Source organism: Mus caroli, chromosome 2 (assembly GCF_900094665.2).
Source record: "Mus caroli chromosome 2, CAROLI_EIJ_v1.1, whole genome shotgun sequence".
Classification (NCBI taxonomy): domain Eukaryota; kingdom Metazoa; phylum Chordata; class Mammalia; order Rodentia; family Muridae; genus Mus; species Mus caroli.
In genome coordinates this window covers 95,479,476-95,503,594 of record NC_034571.1, presented here as the reverse complement: position 1 = coordinate 95,503,594, position 24,119 = coordinate 95,479,476, and the positions used below count along the sequence as shown (strand labels likewise).

Here is a 24,119-nt window from a genome sequence, read left to right as displayed (position 1 = left end):
ATCTGTGACTTTCCATCACTGGTAGAATAGAACCTACAACCCCCTAACCTGGCCAAATGTTCCTGCCAAATACTCTGTTTTTATTTGTAACCTTGATCTCATTCCTATTCCCATAATCCTTAGCCTCAGCAGCAGCTCACGAGGAACATACCAAGCTAAATTATCTGAACTTGTCCTCTGGGCAGTGGGGAGCCCTGGAAGTCTTATGAAGATTCAGTGGGACAGAAGTCCAGATCAGAGGTGTTTGAGGCAACCCAGACATAGATGTGCAGGGGTCTGAACTTAGGGATTGATAGAAGAAAGAAAGAAAGAAAGGAAGAAAGAGAGAGAGAGAGAGAGAGAGAGAGAGAGAGAGAGAGAGAGAGAGAGAAGACACAACATCTCTTTACCCCAGACAGAGAGCCCTCAACTGACCAAAGCACAAATATGACTGAAGTCCAACTTAGTGAAAGGTTTATTTACAGAAATGTGGGTGAGGGGTTACTTACTGGGGCAGAAATGACTCAAATACAGGTAGGCACATTGACAAAGTCCACCTCAGAATGGGTGACAGATCCCCAAACTGGGAACCTGGAGCTCACTGTACAGCTGGCTGGCAGCTCAACAGGTTGAAGAATGTCTTTTCCAGGTGCCTTTGTTGCCAGCTTCTAAACCCCTTCTGGGCTGCTGGGCAGGTTTCTGCTTCTCCCAGGCAACTCTTCTGGTCTGTGAGTCTTCTTTGCAGCTCAGCTTTCTTGTGTCTGAGGGATATTCTTAGCCATTAATACTATTCTTAGGGGGCCTAGTGAATCTAGTCAGTTTCAGGGACTTCCTGAAGCTATTTTGAGTTCTTTACCTTCCTGTGTAAAGAGCTTCCCCATAGGATGGAATCTCTGAAAAGACAGTTATCAGCAGTCTCTGTTGGCCAGTGAGTTCTGGAGATCCACCTGCCTTGACTCCCTTATGTATTTCAGACTTGCGTGACTAACTAAGTTCAAGCACTCTTACACACTGAGCTATCTCCTTGGCACCAATTCTAGCTACTTTTAAGGAGTCTTTGTGAAGGTCTAACAGAAGCAACTGGTGTTATTTAGTTCTACTGTGTTTTTACCCTATAGCTTTGAAGAGTCCTGAACATTGTAAAATAATTTCCCTTCCCTGTCCTCTTTGAACATTTTCTTCCACACTGGGCATGGCAATTTGCTAAAAGCTTGGCAAGCAACAACAACAAAAACAACAAACAACCTCCCCAAAAAACCCCCACCACCAACGAAAGTCTCCTTCCTCCTCCACAATTGAACTACCACCCACACAGCACCAATCCCAGATTAAGCGATCAAACAGCACCTGAAATTAAACGTTTAAACGCAAAAATCAATCAAGCCCAAAGAATTTAGCTCAAAATGAAGAGTGTTTAAAAGAAGTAGACTGAACAATACTGAGAAAAACAATTTAAATTATTAAAGTGGGGTTTTCATAGTTCTGGAGAAATGCTCCAATAATGTCAGATTAAAAATATAAATCTACTCTCCTTCCACAATGTTTTCAGGAGGCTTCTCTTTAAGGCTGACTGTACGTGTTTGCTTATGAATGAGTTTGTTACCTGCAGAAGAGAAACAGCACTGGGCATACAGGATGTGTTCCCTGCCATTTGTCACTAACTGGGGCTCTCGTGTGACTTCTGGTTTGTTAGCTAATTACTTCATAAACATCCCCACTGAAATGGAGAGGGCATTCAATTTTGTGGTTTTTTTCTTTTTTTGAATTCAAGTGCAAAATGTTCTTGTGGTTGAAAAAGATGGTTCCTTTCTTCTCAATTCATTTTATCCTTCCTCTGCTTCCTGACTCTGTGGGGGTGTTTGTAATACAGAAATTATGACATTAAAATGACTTTCATGTCAGTGGACTTTGATGTCTGTAATAGTAGGTCAAGAGGTCTTGGAGGCAGAATTAGTGAGATGGAGAAACCGGGTGGGGGCAAGTTCTTTAATTCAGTGACCTTCAAGAGGACTCATTCGGCTACAAAACAAGGAACCCAAAGGGGTCATGTGCTGACATGGGAAATAAAAGCATTACATCAGCACTGTTCCAGAGAAATGCATTGTGAGGCCTGTACATAAACCACAGAGTGAGAATTAAAGTTTTCTAGTAGTTACACTTTTAAAACATCATGTATGTACACACACAGCACACATACATGCATATGCACACACACACACACACACACACACACACACACATGCACGAACGCACACGCACGCACACGCACACCACAGTCCACACGTGGAGATCAGGGAACAGCCTACAGGACCTAGTTCTCTCCTTTTACCATGAGGGGTTTGGGGATTGAACTTAGGTCATGATGCTTGGCAGCCAGTGCCTTTGTCAGCTGAGCCGTCTTGTCAACTTAGCTACATTTAAATAAAGTGATGAAAGGCCTATATGTTTTAATATTAAAATTTACCATGTGATCAAAGTAAAATTGTTGCCTTTTCATGTTCTTTTTGGTACTCAGTCTTTAAAATCTACTTTGCATATTATGTTTAAAGCGCCAGCCATTCAGAGTAACCACAATACAAGTGCTTATTGCAATCAAATGAAGCTCAGCTTAAGGGTACCATATTCTACACTGGAGGTCTGTAAACTTCAAAGACAATACTCTCTTCTTGTCCAGTGCTGATGGGTGGGATATACACTATTGGTTAGTTTTATGTCAACTAGACACAAGCAAGAGTCATTTGGAAGAGGGACTCTCTGTTGAGAAAATGCCTCCTTCAGATTGCTGTAGGCAAGTCTGTAGTGCCATTTTGCTTTTGATTACTTGATATGGGTGGTCAATGCTGGGAGGTGTGGGTGTGGGGCATGCCACTTCCATGCAAGTGGTCCTGAGCTGTAAAGAAGCTCTGAGCAAGCTACGAGGAGGAGGCAAGCAGGAGCAGAGATCCATCAAGGCCTCTGCTTCAGCTCCTGCCCCTTCATGATGGACTGTGATCAGGATGACCAAACAGAAGTAAATCTTTCCCTCCCTAAGCTGCTTTTCGTCATGAGATTTAACCCAGCAATAGAAACCCTTACTATACCCTGCACTCATAATGAGTCCCTAAACTCCTAAGGAAAGAAAAAGTAGAAATATATCTATGACAAAACTGTGCAAGGGGTTGTTCTCTTGATAAACTGCAGGTTACTGCCCCTACTCCCGTACTTGTTCTTTGGTTTCAGGACTGGCCACAGGCGTGAGAAATTACATTGTTAAGGGAACATACAACTTGATTCAAGGAGCAATATAAAATAAATAACAAATTTCGAGTCATACAAAGTGAAGGGTAAGGGGCTGGGGTGGAGAGATGGCTCATCAGATAAGAGCACTGACTGCTCTTTCGGAGGTCCTGAGATCAGTTCCCAGCAACCACATGTGGCTTCCTATCATCTGTAATGGGATCTGACGCCCTCTTCTGGTGTGTCTGAATATATATATATATACACACACACACACATATATATATACATACATATATACACACACATACATATACACACAATATATATACACATATATATGTGTGTATATATAATTTTTTAAAAAGTGGAGGGTAAAATTTCTATAATTTTGGATAGTGCAAAATATTTGTTAGCAGACATAAGCCAATTTCTCTCCTGAAATCCTATGACTACATTAAATGTGAATTACAAGAAGTCATTTCCCAGCAGTGTTAGCTTGACAATTTAAACACAAGAGTTTTCTCTCTCTCTCTCCACACACACATGCACACACACTCTCTCTCTCACACATACACACATGCTTACACATACTCTCTCACACACACTCACACACATACTTACACACTCGCACACCGCACTATGTTCACATACTCGAATACATGCACCACACACACACACACACACACACACACACACACACACACAAACTCAGCAACAGCTAAAGAATGACTTTAATTTCCAGCAGGGAAAACTCTCAGGCTCAGCGGCTTTGGGGAGTGGGACCTGCAACCCAGAAATCTTTTCCTGGGAGTAGAATTGTACTAAACGCTGAAATTAACTTTTCTTTGTTGAGCATTTCCATGATCATAGCTCAAATCCAGTGGCCACATCATCTTTGAAGCTGCAGATAAGTTCTGTGTCTTATGGTCTTATGAACTGGGCTTGTTCACGGTGGTAAGTAACTTGATGGGTGGCTGTTGAGAATGTTTTCTCTTCCTTCCTTCCTTTCTTTCTTTTTTCTTTTCTTTTTTTGAGCCCCAGAGTCTTCATTTGTGTCACAGAAACATTCTGTCTGTCTTCAGAGGTTGTTGTGAAGGTTAAGTGTGACCCTGAGAGCGCCATACCTGAAGCAGACACTGCCTAGTGCCATCCTCCTGCAGCTTTCTGGAGGACGCTAAGAGAGATTCAGCTGCTCTGGTCAGTGTTTGCTGTAATGCCATGAATAGTAATGTTATTGCCTTGTAACAAAAGACTTTTTGGTGAAAGCAATAACCCAGAGAATGCACTCAGTCTTTTGGTTAGTATCCTAGATGCAGCTTAGAGGAGCACATGGACTTCAGGCAATCATGGCTTCCACTGGGGCTGGGGGCTCATTTGAAGGTCTAACTGGAGAAGGTCAATTGCTCTCAACTGCTAAGTCATCTCCTCAGCTCCATGATAATAGGTTTTCCTTATTTTAAAAAATGTGTATAATGCCCAAACAATGGAAATTGCATAAAGTTTTGGGGATTTAAAACTCTCTGAAGCTCATGCTCTCCTCAGTGTTCTTAGATCTCAGGATGAAATGTCTTCTCTGCTCCTCCAGTGGCTCCAGGAACCACCATCCTGAGAATCACTCCCCAGTTTATTAGAAATGCAGACCTGTTGAGTTGAAGTGAGCTTTTTAACGGGGTCGCCAAGCCTGCCTGGTGCATTTTGGAGTTTGAGAAGAAGTGGTCGTATTTCACTGTCAACAATGAAAAAAAGTTTTCTTCTAAGAACCGGTTCTTCAAACTTTTTTCTTCCATCTAGGCTCTGGGGAGATGGTGACTCTCTCATCCCCGCAGGATGCAGGAAGAAAGGGAAACCGGCCGAGAGTAGAGCCGGGGCAGTTAAGAATTCCTCGCGATTTGACCCCTGAGGCAGCAAAAACTGGATCCGCCGGACCTTTGTAACCTGGACGGTGGAGGAGAGCTCCGGCGGCCACATCCAACTGTGAGCGTGCAGAACTTGGCTGAGCTCTCTGGCCTGGGAGGGCGGGGGCGTGGCTGGGCCGGCGAGAGGGCGTGGCCGGCGCCGAGAGGCGGGGTCTGACCGAGGGCCGCGGGGCAGCAACGTCGCTGGGCAGCGGAGCGGCGGCCGCGCCATGTGGCTGCTGGGGCCGCTGTGCCTGCTGCTGAGCAGCACCGCGGGTGAGTGGGGGGCGCGTGACGCGCTTCACCGAGCGCCGGGCGCGGGGGCTGCCTCGATCGTCCCTGCTCCGCGCGCGGGCCTGGGCTGCGGGCGTGGGTGTGCGCGAAGGGCGGACCCCGGCGCCGGGCTGGCCGGGACCCTGCGAGGGGCCGCGGCGGGGCGCGCGCCGCGCTATTGTGTGGGCCGGCGCACCGGGTGCTGTTGTCGTGTGTGTGCGCGGGCGGAGCTTTGTGCGGCGCCGGCTCCCTAGAGCCGGGCGGCCGCCCGGATTGGGCGTAGTTCGAGTGTGGCTCTGTGTGCTGGGAACCGAGGAGGGAAAGAGAGGACTCCACTCTTGATTTCGGGTCTTCCCCAGCTCCCTCAGCCTTTAACATACACTTTCCTACCTCAGTTTCCCATCCACGCTCTCTCCGCATCTGCATCCCAGCTTCCTTTCTCTTCTTCCCTGGACCGTGTCTGGTTTGGGAATAGCGAGATGCAGTAGGGAATGGACATGGAAATCATTCGCTCATCCTGGGAGCAGATCTTTTACTTCTGTCGTCTGTCGAAGATGCCTTAACCTTCGGGGAGCCGGGAAGGAAAAGAGGACCGGGGCTTCCTCTAAACGGCCGTTGGTCCCTGCATCTCAGAGCGCGTGCATCCTGAGACCCGCAGGGTCCCTCCCAGACAGAGTGCTGTTCCCAGGAACTTTTCTGCTGATGTGGGCACGCTCCGAATTCCAGCTTGGAGCCCTTCCCCTCAGCCTCTGCCCGCTGGCCACAGCTGTCAGCAGCCCCTCCTCAGCTCTGCCCGCCCTTGGCCCCTGATGCTTATTTCTGGGCAGCTGATGCTCACAGAACTTTCTTTACTGAAGATTTCATGCTCTGTGGCCATATCATTCACACGTCTAATTTATGTCGGATTTTTCCAAATACTTCCAGAAAACTTGGCTGCTGCGTTGTGTTTGTTGTGCGGAAGTCAAAACCTTTCTGAGCTACCCCTTGCAGATGTCCAGCAACCCTCCCTAGATGTTGCCTGTCCTGTGCATCCTCTCAAATGGCTGGCCAGCGGGACCTCCCCCTCCCCCATCATCCCCACTCCTCTGAGACTCCATTTAAAGGTCTTGTGGGCTTGCTCAGTTTCCAGTGAGGCTCCTGTGGCTGCCATAGGTTTTTTTAAAAACCAAGTCTGAGGGTTTGTGTTCTGTTTGTCTGGAGTTATGGGGATTGGAGGGGGGTGTGGAGAAGGAGGGGAGGGCAAAGTGAATTAGGCAGCTATAAGCAGGTGCAAGTTATTTGGAGGTTGTTAGAGCAGGCTCAGTTCCAGGGCATCTCAGACATGAAGATCTGCCCGGATTCACACATTTAATTCACATAGCAATGGCATGTCCCTTGGTAACACCCCAGCTGGCTCTTCTGTGTGTTCTCTGCTTAGGACCAGTGGACACTAATTATCACATCTCCTTGTTGTACTGGGTCGCATGAGTTGAGTTCACAAAAAATTATATGTTTCTCCCTGTCAGCAATGGTTATTTAATATGCCTGTGGACGTATACCATAGAGCAAGGAAGTGCAGTAGTCACTGTGAGCCATAGTTGGGGTAGGGGAGGGACCGCCAGTGTTCCTTGGCTGAAGTTAGCTGTGGCTTTGGATTACTGAACTTGCTTTAGGACGTTTAGGTGGCTTGAAGCCTTTCCCTGTTACACTAAGGATCATCTTTTAAGTGGGAACTATGTCTTGAACCAAGTGTTGTAGGAAACAAGGGTTGGTTGTTGAGCCAGCTCTCGCTTCCTAGTACTCAATCCTTCCCTGAAAAGTTGCTAATACCAGAGAGGTTGTAGAGCCCAGGACTTTGGAAGGTTTCCTGTAGAGTAAACCTTGGCTCTGAGTTGAGTATTAAGTCCATGTTGAGTATTAAGTCCAAGTCTTGGGCCTTTAAGATTGTGGCTGTTACTATTTTCTCATGTATCCTGTCTAGCAGCGCAGATCACTTCAGCGTTACATCACTTTGTCTGATGCCCCATTTTCTGGCACCTGGATGCTGCACGTCCTGGGTTTAAGTGTGTGAGTCTTTAGATAATTCTAAAGGGGGCGTGAAAATGAGTGGTTGGTTGGTGCGTCCTCTCCTCTGGCTAGCTTTTGGTAAGACCCCTGACCACCTCCTCAGGGAAGAGACTTGGTTTCCCCTCCTCCTACTCGAAGCAGTGTGCCTGTTAACCTTTTCTTCTTGAAGGATCTGCTTCCTGAGCAGTGGGTGGGTTTTGTTTATTTTTTTTAACTAACTGAGTAGTTGCAAGTAGTCTAGCCTAGCCTAGCCTAGCCTAGCCCCGCCCCGCCCAACGGGGTAGATGAGACTGCTCAGAAGTACAAATAAACACACCTTGTTCCTTTTCATCTTCAAAGGATTGTCTTTGGGGCTCCCTCCTGGGGTGTGAGGTGGCTTTTGTTTTGGTTTTTGGTTTTCCTGATAGCCCACTAGATCGAGCTTTTAATTTCTGTGGAGGAGGAAGCGGATGGAGATTTGAATGGCAAGTTGGTTAATTTCTGGTCTTAAACCCTACCCTATGCAGGGTAAGTTAGTAGTGGGCTTGTGTGTTGCCACCACTGTTTGGCTGATGCTGTTTCTGTTTTGGTTTATTGATGAAGAGTTTCTGTAACCCAGGCTGGCCTCTAACTATCAGCCTTGAGCTAGATATGTAGTTGAGGCTGTCTTCCTGAAATTTGCTCAAGTACTGAGATTACAGGACCCACCCACCCTATTCCTGTGATGTTGGGAATAAAGGAGGGTTTCACTCTAGCTAGGGAAATGCCCCGTGGCTAAGTGGGGCATTCTTAAGTCATTCATAAGTCCAACAGTTCTGAAACAGTTGAGAATTTCAGATCAGGAAATTATGCAATTTGATGATACTGTATAAAAAAAGCCTTGTCCTTATGCATAGGGAGATTAGGGGACTCCAGGTTGTGTGGCCCAAGTCACTACTTGAGATGTCCATCTTGCCACTGAAAACAACTGACCTCCTCCACTTTTTCCAGAGCTCAGGTAGCAAGGAGCAGGCAGCATGTCATTCCGTGGTTCCCAAGGGACTGATGACTCTCCAGGGCACCGTGGTGTCAATGGAACCTAGATTCTAACCCAGGCTTTTCTCAGAACCCTTTCCTGGCTTCTCTTGCTAATACCGACTTGATGGAAATTGCTACCGTGTCTGTTCTGCCAGAGACTTTTGTGATTTTAGAACAACCATCGCAGAGTTTGCCCATGGCCGCCCTTTACTTCTTCAAATCTGTTCATTTTATGGATAACACCCTGAACTCAGTGGTCCCTGAAGAGCTCACAAGTGTTCATGGAGAAGAGTTCCAATAAATCTCAGTCTTTATGTGGAGATGTAGGGTTGTCTCAGAACCTCACCTCTCCCATGCATGAAGGTGATGCAAGATTGACAAGAAGACACTCTAGGCCAGACACTACTGCTGATCTCAGTAGTACCAACCTTAGGGTGCTTACTGGTTGGGCTCTATATTTGTGTTTCTAACTTTTCTTATATGTTTATCATTTTGTATAAATATAAATGAGAAGATGTGCTATGTACACATCTTAGAGGGTTGGAGTTGTATTAATTATGGGATACTTTCAGGGACAAATATGCTTATGGCTGTTGAGTTCCCTTCCTCCCTCCCTCCTTCCTTCCTTTGAAGCTCCTTCCTTCCTTCGAAGCTTCCTTCCTTCCTTCGTCTTTTCTCTCTTTCTTTGAGCTGTCTTCTACCCAGTGACCAACAAAGTGTTTTAAAGGCTGCACCTTTCTTGCATTGGAATGACTGTGAATAGTCTACTCTCTCGGCTGCTAAGGAGAGAATTCTCTATTCTTTTTGCTGGGAGGGTGGCCATGTACTTTGAAATTGCAACATTTGCTGGTCATATCATTTGCTAGGTGTTTAATATTGCTCAGCAGAATGAGAAGACTCTAGAGTTGCTGTAACTGCTCATTGAAGAAAATTAGGACTGTGAGGGTTCCCATTGCTGCTTCCAGGAGTGAGGTTAGTCTAGTCTAGGGTTTCTTGGCCTTTAGAGCCACTGACATTTTAGAGTGAATTAGTTGTTTGTTGTATAGACTGTCCCATGTATGGTAATAATCGGTCATCTCTCTGGTTCCTACCAACTTGAAAAGCTCCCATGTAGTTAGCTGGGTGCCAACCTTCCAGCTCTTCCTCTTGAGCATTGTTCCTGCCCACCCTAAAGATCTTTGCTGGATTACATTCTACTTCATTCTACTTACCTCTATGCATCTGAATCCACCCAAGTTCAAAGATGTAAAAATACACCCTTAACTAACACGCCCTTGGTGCGGACCTCTTCCCTCTCACTTTCCCCTCGTGCTGTAGGAAAAACACTTGGAACTTTTGATTGCAGCTTCAGCTCCCCCGGGAGAGACATTGACACCAAAAGCTACCTGGCTCCATGAGTGTTAAGCTTGGGCTGTTCCTGTGCTCAGAGCCTGCAGGATGAAAGAGAACGTCTTGCCTGGTTTTTTGTCTTGAGAACTGTTGAAATCTTAAACTGAAAGTCCCCTCCCTCCACTCCATAGAGCTGTGGTTCTCAGCTTCCTTCCCTCTCCGTGAGTCCTTCTCCAGTATCAAAAGCCTGTACAACTTGGGACAGTTCTGCATATTGCTGGGAAATTATCTATGCTCATGGCGAGGTGGTTTCTTGAAGTTTTTGCTGTATACTCTGAAGTCCCTTTAAAGTTCCATTCTGTGTGGCTTTATACACTGAAGTTCCTTTAAGACTCTTCCCCCACAGCCGTCCTTTTCTTTGGTCTCCAGACTTCCTTGAGGTCTTTTCCTTCCTCTTCTCTTCAGATGAGCCATATAACTGGTGAGCTCCTGCTTCCTTTGATGCTTGAACCTGCAGGATGAAGAAAGTAGGTTCCCAGATGGGAATGCGGGGCTTCTGACCAGGCACATTTGTCTTAGCCATGCACTCTTTGAAAGCCTTCTCTACTGAGGAGCTCTGGTTTCTCAAGCATGCAGCTACCCATTTCCTTCTTGTCTTTTGAGTAACGAGAAAATTATTCTTAAGCCGCATTCATGTGTCCAGTAGTGTGATCTCAGTGCCTGCACACACCACTACTGTGTTGTGCTTAGGAGTACGAAACCATGCACAACTTGCTATTTGCCAATGGAGAACAAAAGGATCTATGAGTGAATCTGAGTTTGCTGATCTTTCTATGATCTGGGGCATGATAGCAGCACTTTCTGCCATTGGTGCCTCAGAGACATTTCTTAGTGTCAATGATATTGGAGTCTGGATGTCAGTGGGGACAGTGCTGCACAGAAGTCACGATGCTGTTGCAAGCATGGATTCAGGACAGCTGGAAAACACACATCCTAGCTCATTCCTTTAGCTTTGTAGGTAATATATGTGTTGGTGTTTTAAGACTTCTAAAGCCTCAGCTTTGTGGGATTTGAGTAATTTCTGTGACTGTTGGACACTAGTGTTTGGTTAAAAGTGTGTGTGTGTGTGTGTGTTGCTTGACATCCTTGTGGACTGGTTCCAGAACCCCACTTAAACACCATGGATACACACATCCTTTCTATAAAATGACATAAGTTGTATTTGTATATAACTTAATGCATTTCCTGTGTACTTTAATTAACCTCTACTTACAATTCTGACTACAGTGTAAACACTGTATGAGTAATTGTTATACTAAATTTTCTAGGGAATAATGACAGGAAGTCTGTATATATTTATATATCCTCAAGAGATGCATTTTTTCCTACAGTGTGTATGGTGTGTTGTGCCCACGTGTGATGTGATGCATGCAACTGTGTGCATCTGGGTGAATGTGCATGGGGCGGCCAGAGAAGGCCGTTGTATGTTCCTCTATCACTCTCTGTCTTACTACCTTGAGACAGGGTCTCTTCTGAACTAAATGATGCCTGTTTTAGCCCAGATGGCTGGCCAGTGAACTCAGGACATCCTCCTTTAGCGATCCCGATTAGGGTTATAGACAAGTGCAGCCATACCTGCTTGTCCAGTGGGTGCTTAATATGTAATCTCACCTCCTCAGGCTTTCAGAGAAGGAGTCTTACCCACAGAGCCATCATCCCAGCCCATTTCCACACACTTTGATGTGGGTGGACTCCGAGGGCACGCGGTATATACCTTTCTTTCATATTTCCTGAGCTGACGAACCACTAATCCTACTATGTTGTAAATTGCTCAAGGCCTGGGACTCTGTGTCATGTTTCTTGCTTCTTCTGTGATGCTGAGGAGACTAGGAAAAGCCTCCCTCACTGAAGGTCCACTCTCTCAGGCAGGATGCCAAGCATTGCATATTTTGCTGTTATGTCCTTAAAATATCACCAGAATACCTGTGCTCAGAATTAAGACAGTATAGACGTATGACAATGAGATGTTAAATCTTCCCTTCACCTTTCTCTCCCTACCCCCGAGTAACTGCTGTGGACCATCTGAAGATTCCTGGATTAATTGATAAATACACAGGTACACATGGGCAGGATTCAGTGAGTTTGTGCCTGTCTGGGGTTGTAGCTTATCTTTCTTCTTGCTTTCTTATATTGCTATCAGTTTTACTTTGAGCCACTTGGGCAGGTCACTTGCTTCCATTGGACACATCTTCGGTATTCAGGAGGATTCAGTAGTTTCTGTCAGCCATGCTGTGTTGCGTGGCTTATCCTTCTGCCCTGTCTTCTAAGCCCAGGGTGATGTGTCTGCAGCCATCTGGGAGCATCATTTTCTATCAAGTTTCTAAATGTTTGGTTTTTACCTACCAAGAAAAAAGAGCTTTGCCCGCATTCTTTTTCAGTGATATTCACTTCACTATTACCCATTTGCCTCATCCCAGTCTCTTTGTGTTCATATTTTAAAAAAATGATTTATTTTTATTTTATGTGCACTTGTGTTTTGCCTGCATGCATGTCTATGTGCAGGTGTCAGGTCTCCTGGAACTGGAGTTACAGACAGTTGTGAGCTGCCATGTGGGGGCTGGGAATTGAACCCGGGATCTCTGGAAGAGCAGCCAGTGATCTTAACTGTTGAGCCATCTCTCCAGCCCCCATGTTCACATTTTTTATTCCAATACCATATTCTAGTGTCCTCTTTTGAGAGATATCTTAAACAATAGGCATCCTCAACCCAGGCAGTTCAGAACTTGATGAAAATGATAACATACAGATCACCATAGCCAAGTTCACCCAGGCCAGGTCAGTAAATCACAGCCGTGTCTGTCATGCTGTTGGCCCTTGCGCTCATCCTGTCTTAGCTGTTACAAAGTCAAAGGTGTTCTTAGCTGCCTTTATTCTAGTTCTTATCTACCTACTCATCCTTTTCAATACAGCTTTACTAACATCTTTCTTATATATGACATTTAGATAGATAGTGTGTTCTGCCATCTTGTAGATGAAGCCAAATAAAAATAAGGTCAATTGAAAGCCCTTCCCTGAGGAACAACTGTCATGATACCAGAAGGTTTTGTGCACACTTCCAAAGGAGGGGGGCAACCAACAGTTCTACCAACTCTGATGCTTGTGAGCCATAACAATGCATGATAACCCCAAGGGAATAGTAGCGGTACACATACCTTGGCAGTAACCAACAGCTTTCTGGTTAGATTTAAGACCCACTCATCAAAAGGGAACTTTTGCGTGGTATTGGAAACCTAGTTAATTGCTCAGAACTAGTGAAGTCATAGATCTTGGAGAAGACCCTACAACCACTACTGTGCTAGAGTTACCCACAGATAAATGTAGGTCTCACCGTCATTGAGAGAACTTCTCTCTGAAACAGAAAGAGAATGGATACCTCTACAAAACAGCTCCTGCTCTTAAGTCTCAGGGAACATTGCAAGTGGGGTGGCAGAAAGATTCTAAAAGCCGGAGGATGGGGAGTTTGCTGTGAGACTGTGTCTCCTAGGAATGTCAGGAACTACACCCATAAAATCTCATTAATATGACTGCCCGAACTTGAGCTGAACAGGGGCAACAGCAGTAGACTGCTAAAGTGGAGGGCGGAGAGGACTCAACCCTATACAAAGAGCTACAAGCAAGTGCTGCTCACAGCAGAGTAGGAGAACTAGACTTCCCTGTAGAAGAGACACCAACTGATTTTTATTCCGTACCAAATAGTCAGCCTTGAAGACATCTATACACAAAGCATTGTACTGACCAATCAAGTTGTATTTATGCATTTAGGAATACCTATGTATAGACATATATGTTTATAACAGTAATTAAGCAAAAAAAAAAAAGCCATGAATTTGAAAGTGGGGTGTGTGGAAGGATTTGGAGGGAGGAAAGGGAGGGGAAAATGATGTAATTTTAATCTCAAAAAAGTAGAGAATTTTTTTAAAAAGTGGGGTCACTGCTCTAAGAGTTTGACTAGGGAAAGTGGTTTCAGGATTGGCATGTAGGTCTGTGAGCGTCACAGCCTTAACCTGTGCTCAGGCCTAACCTCAGGCCGTGGTGTTTTCTCATCCCATGGTTGCTGGAAGATGAAAGTGTAGGGTCTTGCCTCTGCTCGGATTCTGTGAGAGGACAGTGTTGTCAGCTCTCACCGCTTAGTGCAGGGTCTCACTTCTGCTGGGGACTCCGTTGTCAGCTCACACCTCTCTTGTTGGAGAGGAAGCCCCAGCTGATTCTGTTCCAGACCACGTTCTTGTGTTTTGGAAGGTGGAAGTGGATGGGTGGCCTTTCTCCTGGATGGGGATGTTATCTTTGGGGGCTTTTGAGTCATCCTTTGCAGACGTGTGGCTTATCAAGAGCAACAACAAGTTGCTATGGTGTTAGATATGCAAGTGATATTTTTTTGGAATACTAACCAAAAGGCATTAAGAATTTTTTTAGCGCTCTCTGTCTCTCTGTCTATGTCCGTCTCTGTCTCTCTCTGTCTCTTTGTCTCTCTCTGTCTCTCTGTCTCCCCCCCGCCCTGTGTGTGTGTGTGTGTGTGTGTGTGTGTGTGTAGGTCAGAGGACAGCTTGGTAGGAATTGGTTCTGCCCTTCTACCCTCTGGCTGTCTGGAATCAACAAGGTTATCAGTCTTGCTGTCAAATTTCTTTCCATATTGAACGATCTCACCAGCCCCAGGACGTTTTCTTCTCTCAATATGCACCTTATAAACAGTGTTAGTGCCACAGATAAATGACCATTGCATAAAACACCTAAAAACAGATTTTCTAGACAAAAGCAGAGCCCTGATGATAATGATATAAAAAGCAAGAGAAGTTTCAAGTTTCCAGAAGAGCCACTTTCCTACTCTGAGCATCCATGTGTACGCTTCCCCTATAGGAGAAGGCTTTGCTTGTGAACTGATGGTTGTTGATATTATTTACAGTACCAGGTAACATTTTAATGTAGTACTTCAGAAGGATGCTAATAACTCTGTCCCTGTCCTCATCCCCCAAACTGAGGAGGATATGTGGGCAGTGGTACTTGTAAGTTATGATTGCTTCTAGTTTATAAAGATCGTTATGGGCAGACGAGACTGGACCTAAACTCTCATTCCTAAGGTCTCTAGAGAACTGAAAACTGGAATCAGACTCTAATTTTAGTGATTCCTGTGACATCAAGCTACGGTGATACATTGGGTGAATTCTCTTGTGCCTTAGTCCGACTGTGATTTCTGACAAGTAGCACACTGTGCAGATGAGGCTATCTCTGTCCTGGAGAGTGGCCACAAAAAGGGAGGGCAGCCACGGAGCTTATTCTGGAGCTGGAGGGAAGTAGAATTTATGAATAGCTTGATTTAGAAGACTCATAAACCCAAGGTGCCAGTTTCCAGGTGGCAACTGAGTACTTGTGTGTGTGTTGGCAGGAAGACATGCAAGTATAAAGGGTGTTTAACTTTACAACATCAGAACTCCCTCCCTGCTCATTATTTCGAGGTCCAGCGAGGTTAGCTGGGCATGTCGGCCGCGTGTCTCTGATGGGGCCTCTGGAGTAGTTTCCATCAGGCTTCACCTTGAATCAGAGCAGTGTTCTCTGTAACTCATTGGAGATGGCTGAAGAGTGGACCCTAGTCACACTTGTGAGTTCCAGGCTTGGCGGAAGCCTCTCCTTTGGTTTGGAAAGTTCTAAATTTAACTTGTTTTTTTCATTATAAAAATAAAATGAAAGAGTTAGCAGGGAATTGGTAGAACGGTTAACAATGCAGAGTATTCATTTCATTAGCGCCAAAGCTATAAGAAATGGTCGATGCTAAGGAGAAGCAGAACAGAGATGAATACAGTGTTTCAAAAGCAGATTTATAAAAACATCCCTTGTAAGCTTGATTGAAAAACATGATACTGGCCAGTGAGCCCTGCTGGCAGGAGCCCAGGGAAGGAAAGCTAGAAAAGTCAGTAACCACCATGGAAGAGATAAAATTGGAAAGCGTGACGTGTACCTTGGAAATGGACTTTATCAATGTAAGCGAACTGATCTGGTAAGTGTTAAAGGGAAACAATAAACATGGAGAGAACCTGGGCAAGGCAGCAATGACAGAACCCAAAGGATTTAGCTTTCCTAAAATTCATGTGTTACCCAAATCAATGATCAAGATCCTGCAAGAAAAAAAATCTAATGGATGTTGAAAACATAAGGGAGTTGTTCATTTAAAAAAAAAATCAGATCAGAGCAATCAAAAAGATTATAGAAAGTAGAGAGATTGCTCAGTGGTTAGAGTGCTTGCTCTCAGGAAGACCCAAGTCTTCTAGACATCTATAGGAAGATCAAGATATGGCTGAGCCTGGCAGTGGTGGCACACGCCTTTAATCCCAGCACTTGGGAGGCAGAGGCAGGCAGATTTCTGAGTTCGAGGGCAGCCTGGTCTACAAAGTGAGTTCCATGACAGCCAGGACTATATAGAGAAACCCTGTCTCAAAAAAACCAAAAAAACAAAAACAAAAACAAAAGATATAAAAAGATATGGCTGCATGTGCTCATAACTCCAGCCTTGTGTGTTTGTGTATGCGGGGAGAAGGGGTGGGGAAGGGAGCAGAAACAGAAAGAGATGCCAAGCAAGGGCTTGCGGGCTGTCCAGCCTGTCTGAAATGCTGAGCTCTGGTTCAGGGGAAGACTGGCTCAAGACAATAAGAAAATGGTAAAGACATCTGGCATCTTGTTTTGGCCTCTGTGTATGCACACAAGGGGCTTAGTGTGCGCGTGCATGCATACACACCCACACACAAACACACACATACCACCTTCCACACTCCATCTTCTCCTCCCCCAAATTGGAAACAGTATTAGATGGTAATTAGATGTCAGCATCCCTTGAAAACACCCATAAATCATGACTCAGCAACAAATCCTGAACAGAGGTGGGTTCCATGGGGCAGGCAGGTGGGGTCCCTTGTATTCTTTGATGTCTTTTCCTGGTACTTTCTTTCTTTCTTTCTTTTAACAGATCTTGCCTGAGTTTATTTGTAAGAACAGCATAGGACACTGGTCATCTGCAAATAGTGTGTGGGGAGGTGTGTCACAGCAGTCCGTCTGTCTTCACACTGGCAGGAGCCTTTTCTATGGGGCCTTCACAGGGGCCTGGGCACCTTTGGGGGCCTGAGCACCTTTGGGAGCCTGGGCTGGAGCTGAAACCTGGGCCTTAGCTGGAGCTTTGACCCCTGCCTTGGTTTGAACCTTAGGCTTCGGTTGGCAGAGCCTCTGACCCTTGGCCATGTAGCTTCAAATCCGCTTCCCAAGCTTAGGGTGAGCTGCTTGCGTTTGGGGCCTTTTGGCATCTTGGGCTTGATGGCCTGAGGCTTCACCAGGGCCTTGATGGCCTCTGCTCGCGCACTCACTGCCTTTGCATTGTTGGCCTGCATCTTCTTCAGGCCTTTCTTCTTGTGCTTCTTGGCAAAGCGCATGTTCCTCAGGAACTTGGGGTCAACCCCCTTAAGAGATTATTGGTATCTTTGTGACTTTAGTTTCTTGATGCCATTTTTTCTGTGCCATTTGCGGGACTGGTTGTGTGGTGTGGTTCTTGGATTTGGCCATGTCTGCACGGTAACCTGCGGCTCCCACAGCGAATGGGACCGGAAGAGAAAGAGCTTACTGGTACTTTCTAACACCTGGTTCAGTGCTTGGCATCATGTCAGCCAGGCAACAGGGTTTCCAGTAAGTCATCTAGAGGAAGCAATGGAGGGGGCAGTGTGGAGAGGTGACTGTAACTCTGAAGATAATGAATCAGGGAGAGAGCCAGATGAAGCCATGGGGAATGAAATTTACCTGCCCAAGCCAACTGTGCCCTTTGGTGACAAATTATTTCTCCTCTTGGTTTTGGAACAGTCTCATTGATCTTTAAAGAGTTGTACGGATCGTTACAAGAGATATCCTTGGCTTAAATAGACAAAGAAAAGGTGGCTGCTGTGAAGGAAATAGATTAGAGCAATTTCAGATCAGGCTATAAATTAGATACCTGCATTACAGGACTAGCATGCCCCATGTGGAAAAGGTTTATATAGGCAATGAAAACTGCCGTGAGTCTTAATTCCACTGGGAAGAGGTTCACATGGTTTTCTGACTAAATGGGAGACACTTACAAAAGTGCCAAACAGTTTTATTTAAATATCATTAGTTTAAAAAATGTTAAACAAGCTGATCTAATTTAAAGGGAAAAAAAACTTACTGGTGAAACTACACAAATGACTCCAGGAAGGAAGCACAGCAATAAATGCAATGTTGGGTGGAAGGAAAGGGTGATATCTGTACCTATACATATGTATTCGAGATACACATATACATACATACATCAGCTATAAAACTAAATGTCAAACAAAATGTTGCTAACACTTACATAGAAAAAAGTATCACCCATATGTTCTGAGAGGAGATTAAAAAGCAAGAGGGAGAAATAGAATTCAAAGTTAGGGAGATAAAATCCGTTCTCCAAGGGGACTTGATGGTATCAGTTCAGTATTTACATGGCAGTGAACACTAAGGTAGACCAAACAGGGCCACTGTGAGTGGCAACAGGTTCATTAAACAAGAGTCTCATCGTCCCACATAAAAAGTTGTGAGAAATCATGAGAATAATGGGAGTGATGAATCTCTTTAAGTATTAAGTTAGGTAGTGTATAGAAGGCCCTAATTATTTAGAGAATACATATATTTAATGTTTGAGCTTTGGGCAATAGTGATGTTGAGATCAAAGGATTGATGGGTGGGAGGTAAAATGTCCACAGTTGGGAATGGGCAGTTGAACTCACTGGTCCATAGGGGTCTTTCCTCTATACACCTGCTCTTTGGATCTGCAGAACTGTTGGCTATGGAAGCTTTGGGAATCCGTCCTCCGTGCTAATGAGATGAGAAGGCTCATTAAGCTTGGAGCTGGGCTTAGGGAACCTGGCACCAGCAGCTGCCCAAGGGGTGTCTATGAGCGACATGACAAGAACAGTTTGGGGCCTGTTACAAGGACAGAAAAGAAAGGTGTGTGTGTGTGTGTGTGTGTGTGTGTGTGTGTGTGTGTGTGATTAAGCACTTGAAGTATTTTTTAGGGAATTATTCAACCAGAGAGATATATTTTGAAGAGTTTGTTGTTAGATAATTATGTAGTTCTGTGAATAACATTTATTAAGTGTGCTTGCACACAGGAAGATGGCTCTGACATCACCAGAAAACATGTTATGGAGTCATTGGTGTATGCAGACTGAAATATCCATTTGTAGTACACGACTTTTTATTATTATTTTGAATTCTCTCTTACATGCATTTACTCAGACTCCACTGTTAACTGCACAGAGCTGCCGTGGCCCCTGCATCCTGAGTGTGTCCCTCACTGGATTACTGAGGAAGTGTCACCTAGGCATAGGGTGGAGATACACTCCTCCAGGAAGCAGCGGCAGTAAGCTTGCCTCCTCTCCATCCATCTGCAGCTAGGTCTCAAGCACCTGGACTTGCTGATGTGTGGGTGTGTGGGTGCAAACCTGTGTAAAATGAAGGTAGGGTTCTGCCTAGGGCGTCTCCTGTTTCTTCCTGGGCTGTCGAAAGCGATTCGGGTTGCTGGGCTGGCAAGAGGTGCTGCCTCCCAGACCTATGAACCGCTAGTGCAGCCCTAGGGAGTGTGCTTGCTCTGTCTCTGTAACTCAGGCTGTGGCTGTTTGCAGTCTCTCGGGAAAGCTTCCTGAGCATCCTCCAAGCCATGGTCGGTGAGTCTTCTTTTCTAGAAGCTGTAATTCTGTGTTCAGCTCCCAACCTAGAATTGATCACTGGCTGCTACTGCTTCTTCTCTTTTTCAGACAGAGTTTCTCTGTGTAGCCTTATGGGGAACTCACTTTATAGACCAGATTGACCTTGAACTCAGAGATCCGTCTGCCTCTGCCTCCTGAGTGCTGGGATTATAGGCATGCGTCTCAATGACCGGCTAAGCATTAGCTTAGCCACCTCTACCTCACACTTGGCACTGCTAAACGTATCATACTGTATTACAGTTTATTTTTGCTTTTTTTCAAGACGTAAATGGTTTTTAAATCAATATGGAATTGTAAAAGTAATGTAAGTTCTTTAAACATGTATTCTCAACTTACTTTAAATTCTGATATATAATATAGTTAATATACAACACTATATAATAAAGTATAAACACTACATGTAGTATATAATGATATACACTATATGATTAATACCATATAACCTGTCACGCAGATTTATCAAGTGTTAACATCTTCCAATTAAATTTATATTTTCTTTTAAAAACCTGTCTTGCTGGTGTTATACCCAGTCCCTCGTGCTAGAAATGGGGTATTGCCAACAGTCCTGGCTGTCTTGAACTCATTCCTCCATCAGTCTTCAAAGTGCAGGGACTATAGGCATGCCACCATGCCTGGCTGTTAATGAACTTTGAAAGATATATTTGTCAGCCAAACATGGTGGCGTATGCCTTTAATCTTAGCACTCTTGAGGCAGAGGCCTAGGGAATCGCTGTGAGTTTCAGACTGGTCTGCAGAGTGAGCTCCCGGTCAGGCAAGGCTACATTGTGGAACGTAGCCTTCTCTCTTTAGATAGAAAATTCTCTTCTCCTGAATTTTGGAGCACAGGATTGTGTTTTTTGAGGAACCTTGGAGGACGTTCTGTCTCACAACTGGACTAATTCCTGGGGACCAGGTTTAGAGTTTGGGGTAGGTCCTGAGATGTCAGTGTGGAGTGAGTGTGCCTCTGCAGCTCTCTGTTACAGCTCAGCTCAGGATGCTCTCTTTACTGAAGGTCCTTCCATCCTGCAGTCTGGTCCTTCCATCCCTGTGAGGCCATGCTAAGGAGGCATTGGCTAGTGACCGTTTCTCCCATGTTGGTCTGTGCTGGCTTTTAGAGGCACAACAGCTGCTTCTGAAAACCTCCTGAGTTCTAGGGGCCCTTTGTGCCCCATACATGAATGCGTCCTTGCAATCGACCAGGGACACTCAGAGTGTTGACTTGGAGATAAATATACGTTAAAGGAGTCATGCAGACTGTGTGACTTTTCCGTTTTAATTTCAGGTGAGAGCTAGGGACGGAGTGGGATGGAAAGGGATGAAAATCTCTTTAGACTTGAGCGGTTTGTGTGCACAGGATGCATCCGCTATTGAAAGGACGTTTATATGTGTATATGAGGAAATAAAACTGTAAAAGATCGGCTTTGCAAAATAAATATCCACATCACTGGAAGTGGTACTGGAAAGATAGAGAAAACATGGTAGAGATTCAACTAAAACTAGATGTGATCAAATCACTAATAAGATGGAGATGGAGCAAAGGAGAAACTAAAGTGACTGGGTGAGAACTCTGTGTGTGTGTGTGTGTGTGTGTGTGTGTGTGTATGTGTGTGTAAGCCCAGACCTTAAGGGGAGTAGTTTAAATCCTATGGGATTTGATTTCTAATTATGCTCTACCTTACAGCCTGAGATTTTAGGCTACATATATATTTGTGTGCTCGTGTGTGTGTGTGTGTGTGTGTGTGTGTGTGTGTGCGCGCGCGCGCACGAACATACATATAAATATTATTACCTGTTGTCCCTGGAAGAATTTAGCATTGGATAAAGTTCTTCATACCCCGTCTGCTAACTTTAAAGTTGCCTGTTTGGGACAGCACTGGTGTTTTACAATGTCTTATTATTCCCTCACGTGTAAGGCAGCACAGTGGGTGTGGTTGGAATCCAGCTTCCCCCTGCCTAAGTAACTGAACGTTTGTTGAGAGAAACTGCACATAGATTTCAGGTACTGTACAGTTGTGCTAAGATGGAATCCCAGGCTGGCCCGGGCTGAGTCCAGGTGTGGGACTGAGTGTATGCACTGCATCTAGGATGTTGTATCTGTGCATTTTGCTGGAAGGAGACAGGGCAATCGAGGCTCGACTGGAAGGACATGCCCTCCTGTGAATACCTCCTTATTCACTGTCCCCTACTGTGACCCATGTCACAGGACTGTGGAAGTGCTTTGTTGAATTGATTTTCTTGCATGTTCTTAAGGTTTCTAGAAGGAAAGGACCATGCTGAGTGCAGCTAGGCCTCATGGGAGGCCAGAGCTCAGAAGCTCAGCAGTTTGCCTAGACTTGGACAAGGCTTGGCTTTCTCATCTCTCATCCCTGCGCTGTGGTTGGTGATGGACACCACAGAGGCGAAGCGAGACTACTCAACAAAGTCTCTACTTTGGTGGCTGCTCTGTTCAGGGAAATGCGGTTGGCCTTCTCTTGGCTGTGAGAGGCTGTCAGATGCAGGCAGGAGGCAAACGATGCTGTGGACTTGGAGACTTTGGGAAGAGGTTTCCATTTACATGATGGGAATAGGCTGGGCATGTAAATACGGTTTGAGAGAAATTAAACCAGGAGGAAATAGAGTCAGCTAAGCCAATTTGATTTCATAGCTTGGCAGTTCCCAGGTTTGGATACTGTGAACCAATAAAATAATGGAAAAAAGAACCCCAAAGTTGGGTTTCTTAGCTGGGGTCACCTACTTTTATTTGATGAAACAAGACAATGCAAAATGTGCACTCAATTGCCCCATCACCGCTGTATGAAAGACATCACTGTTTTTGTGCTATGTGTGGGTATGTGTGTAGGTTCGTGTGTGTGTCTGTGTGTGTGTGTGTGTTTGTGTGTGTGTGTGGCCAGCCTTGGGTGCCATTCCTCAGGCTTCACCCCTTTCTTTGAGGGTCTCTCACTAAATTAGAACTTGCCTGGACCTTGCCTAGGCTGCCTGGCCCATGAGCCCTGGGGATCCACCTGTCTCTGCCTTCCCAGCTTTGGGATCATAAGCCTGCCTTCCCACGTCTGGCTTTCTGAAAACATGGGTTCTAGAGATTGAACTCAATGTCTCAGCAGCCACATTATTGATAGAGGTATCTCTCTACCCCCAAGAAATCACGTTTTAATATGAAAGTAATGCTGTAGCTCGTGCTCAGAATAGAGCCTGATCCTTCCAGCCTGGGAAGACATGCTGAATTGCTTCTTCACTTTATGCTCTTGTTGGCTGAGGAGAGAACCTGTTGTCATGGGCTAGGGTATTCTTATACCACACACATATCTGGGCCCTGGTGGATAGACTGTCCTCCAGGAGGCTGATTTCATGGTTGAAGAACGTGGGGTGAGTAATTTTCAGGTTAGAGGCAGTTGAGGTATAGGGGATCCTCACTATGCAGAGGAACTGAAGGCCTCTGTGAAGATGGGAGTGCATAACATGCACTGAAAGAGGGAGGGACAGAGGGAGCCAGGAGCCAGCATCCATTTAGCACCTACCAGGGGTGTGTCAGTTGGGAGCTAATCCTAAACCTTCTCATAGTCCTTTTGGGGCAGGGACAGGATTATTTCTATTTCATAAATGGAGGAACAGATGCTCTTGGTATCTAATGTAACTAAGTGTTTCCCAGCCAAGACTCAGCTTTGGGGTTCAGTGTGAGGCTTCTTCTTTGTTTTTTCGTTTTTCGAGACAGGGTTTCTCTGTGTAGCCCTGGCTGTCCTGGAACTCACTTTGTAGACCAGGCTGGCCTCGAACTCAGAAATCCGCCTCCCTCTACCTCCCAAGTTAAAGGCGTGCACCACCACCGCCCAGCTCCTTCTATGCTTCTAACACTAGGATGTGCGGCTTTTGAATCTTTTCAGGGACCCAGGTGATTTGTGTATGTAGTTGCCTTGTAACACTTGTGACTATTTCAGTTGATTTTGTTGATGTTATGTGGGTCTTCGTCAATGGGTGATTACCTGGGATGTGCACACACACACACAGACCCTACACACATACCCACACATAGCACAAAAACAGTGATGTCTTTCATACAGTGGTGACAGAGCAATGGAGTGCACACTTTGCAAGGTCTTGTTTTATCAAATAAAAGTAGGTGACCTAGGCTAAGAAACCTGACTTTGGAGTGTCTTTTTTCCCCCATTATTTTATTGGTTTGCAGTATCTAAGCCTGGGAACTGCCAAGCTATGAAAATCAGTTTGGTTTAGCTGACTCTATTTCCTCCTGGTTTAATTTCTCTCAAACCATATTTACATGTCCAGCCTATTCCCATCATGTAAATGGAAACCTCTCCCCAAAGTCTCCGAATCCACAGCATCGTTTGCCTCCAGTCTGCACCTGACGGATCTGTGCATTGCACTCCATTGTGTGTAGATCTCATTTTCTTTTTTTTTTTTTAGGTTGCATAGTTTCAGGGGTTTATTTTCGTTTTTAATAAAAATGCGGACATGATGGAATCCCATCCATGGTGGCGACTTGTATAGCCTTATAGTTGGGTACAATGGATGCCCTATCTCTTTTTTTTTTTTTTGATTTTTAATATTTTTATTACATATTTTCCTCAATTACATT

General features: G+C 45.1%; 1 protein-coding gene across 2 annotated transcripts in view; it reads left to right on the top strand.

Moving 5' to 3' along the window:
• The first annotated feature begins 5,193 nt into the window (after positions 1-5,193).
• Positions 5,194-24,119, top strand: part of Ldlrad3 (low density lipoprotein receptor class A domain containing 3) — a 234,620-nt gene continuing 215,694 nt past the window's right edge. For both annotated transcript variants that reach the window (XM_029474720.1, XM_021156251.2), the window contains exon 1: positions 5,194-5,369. In XM_029474720.1, coding sequence (XP_029330580.1) covers positions 5,324-5,369 — 46 coding nt within the window. In that variant the 5' untranslated portion in view covers positions 5,194-5,323. The remainder of the gene's footprint in view (positions 5,370-24,119) is intronic.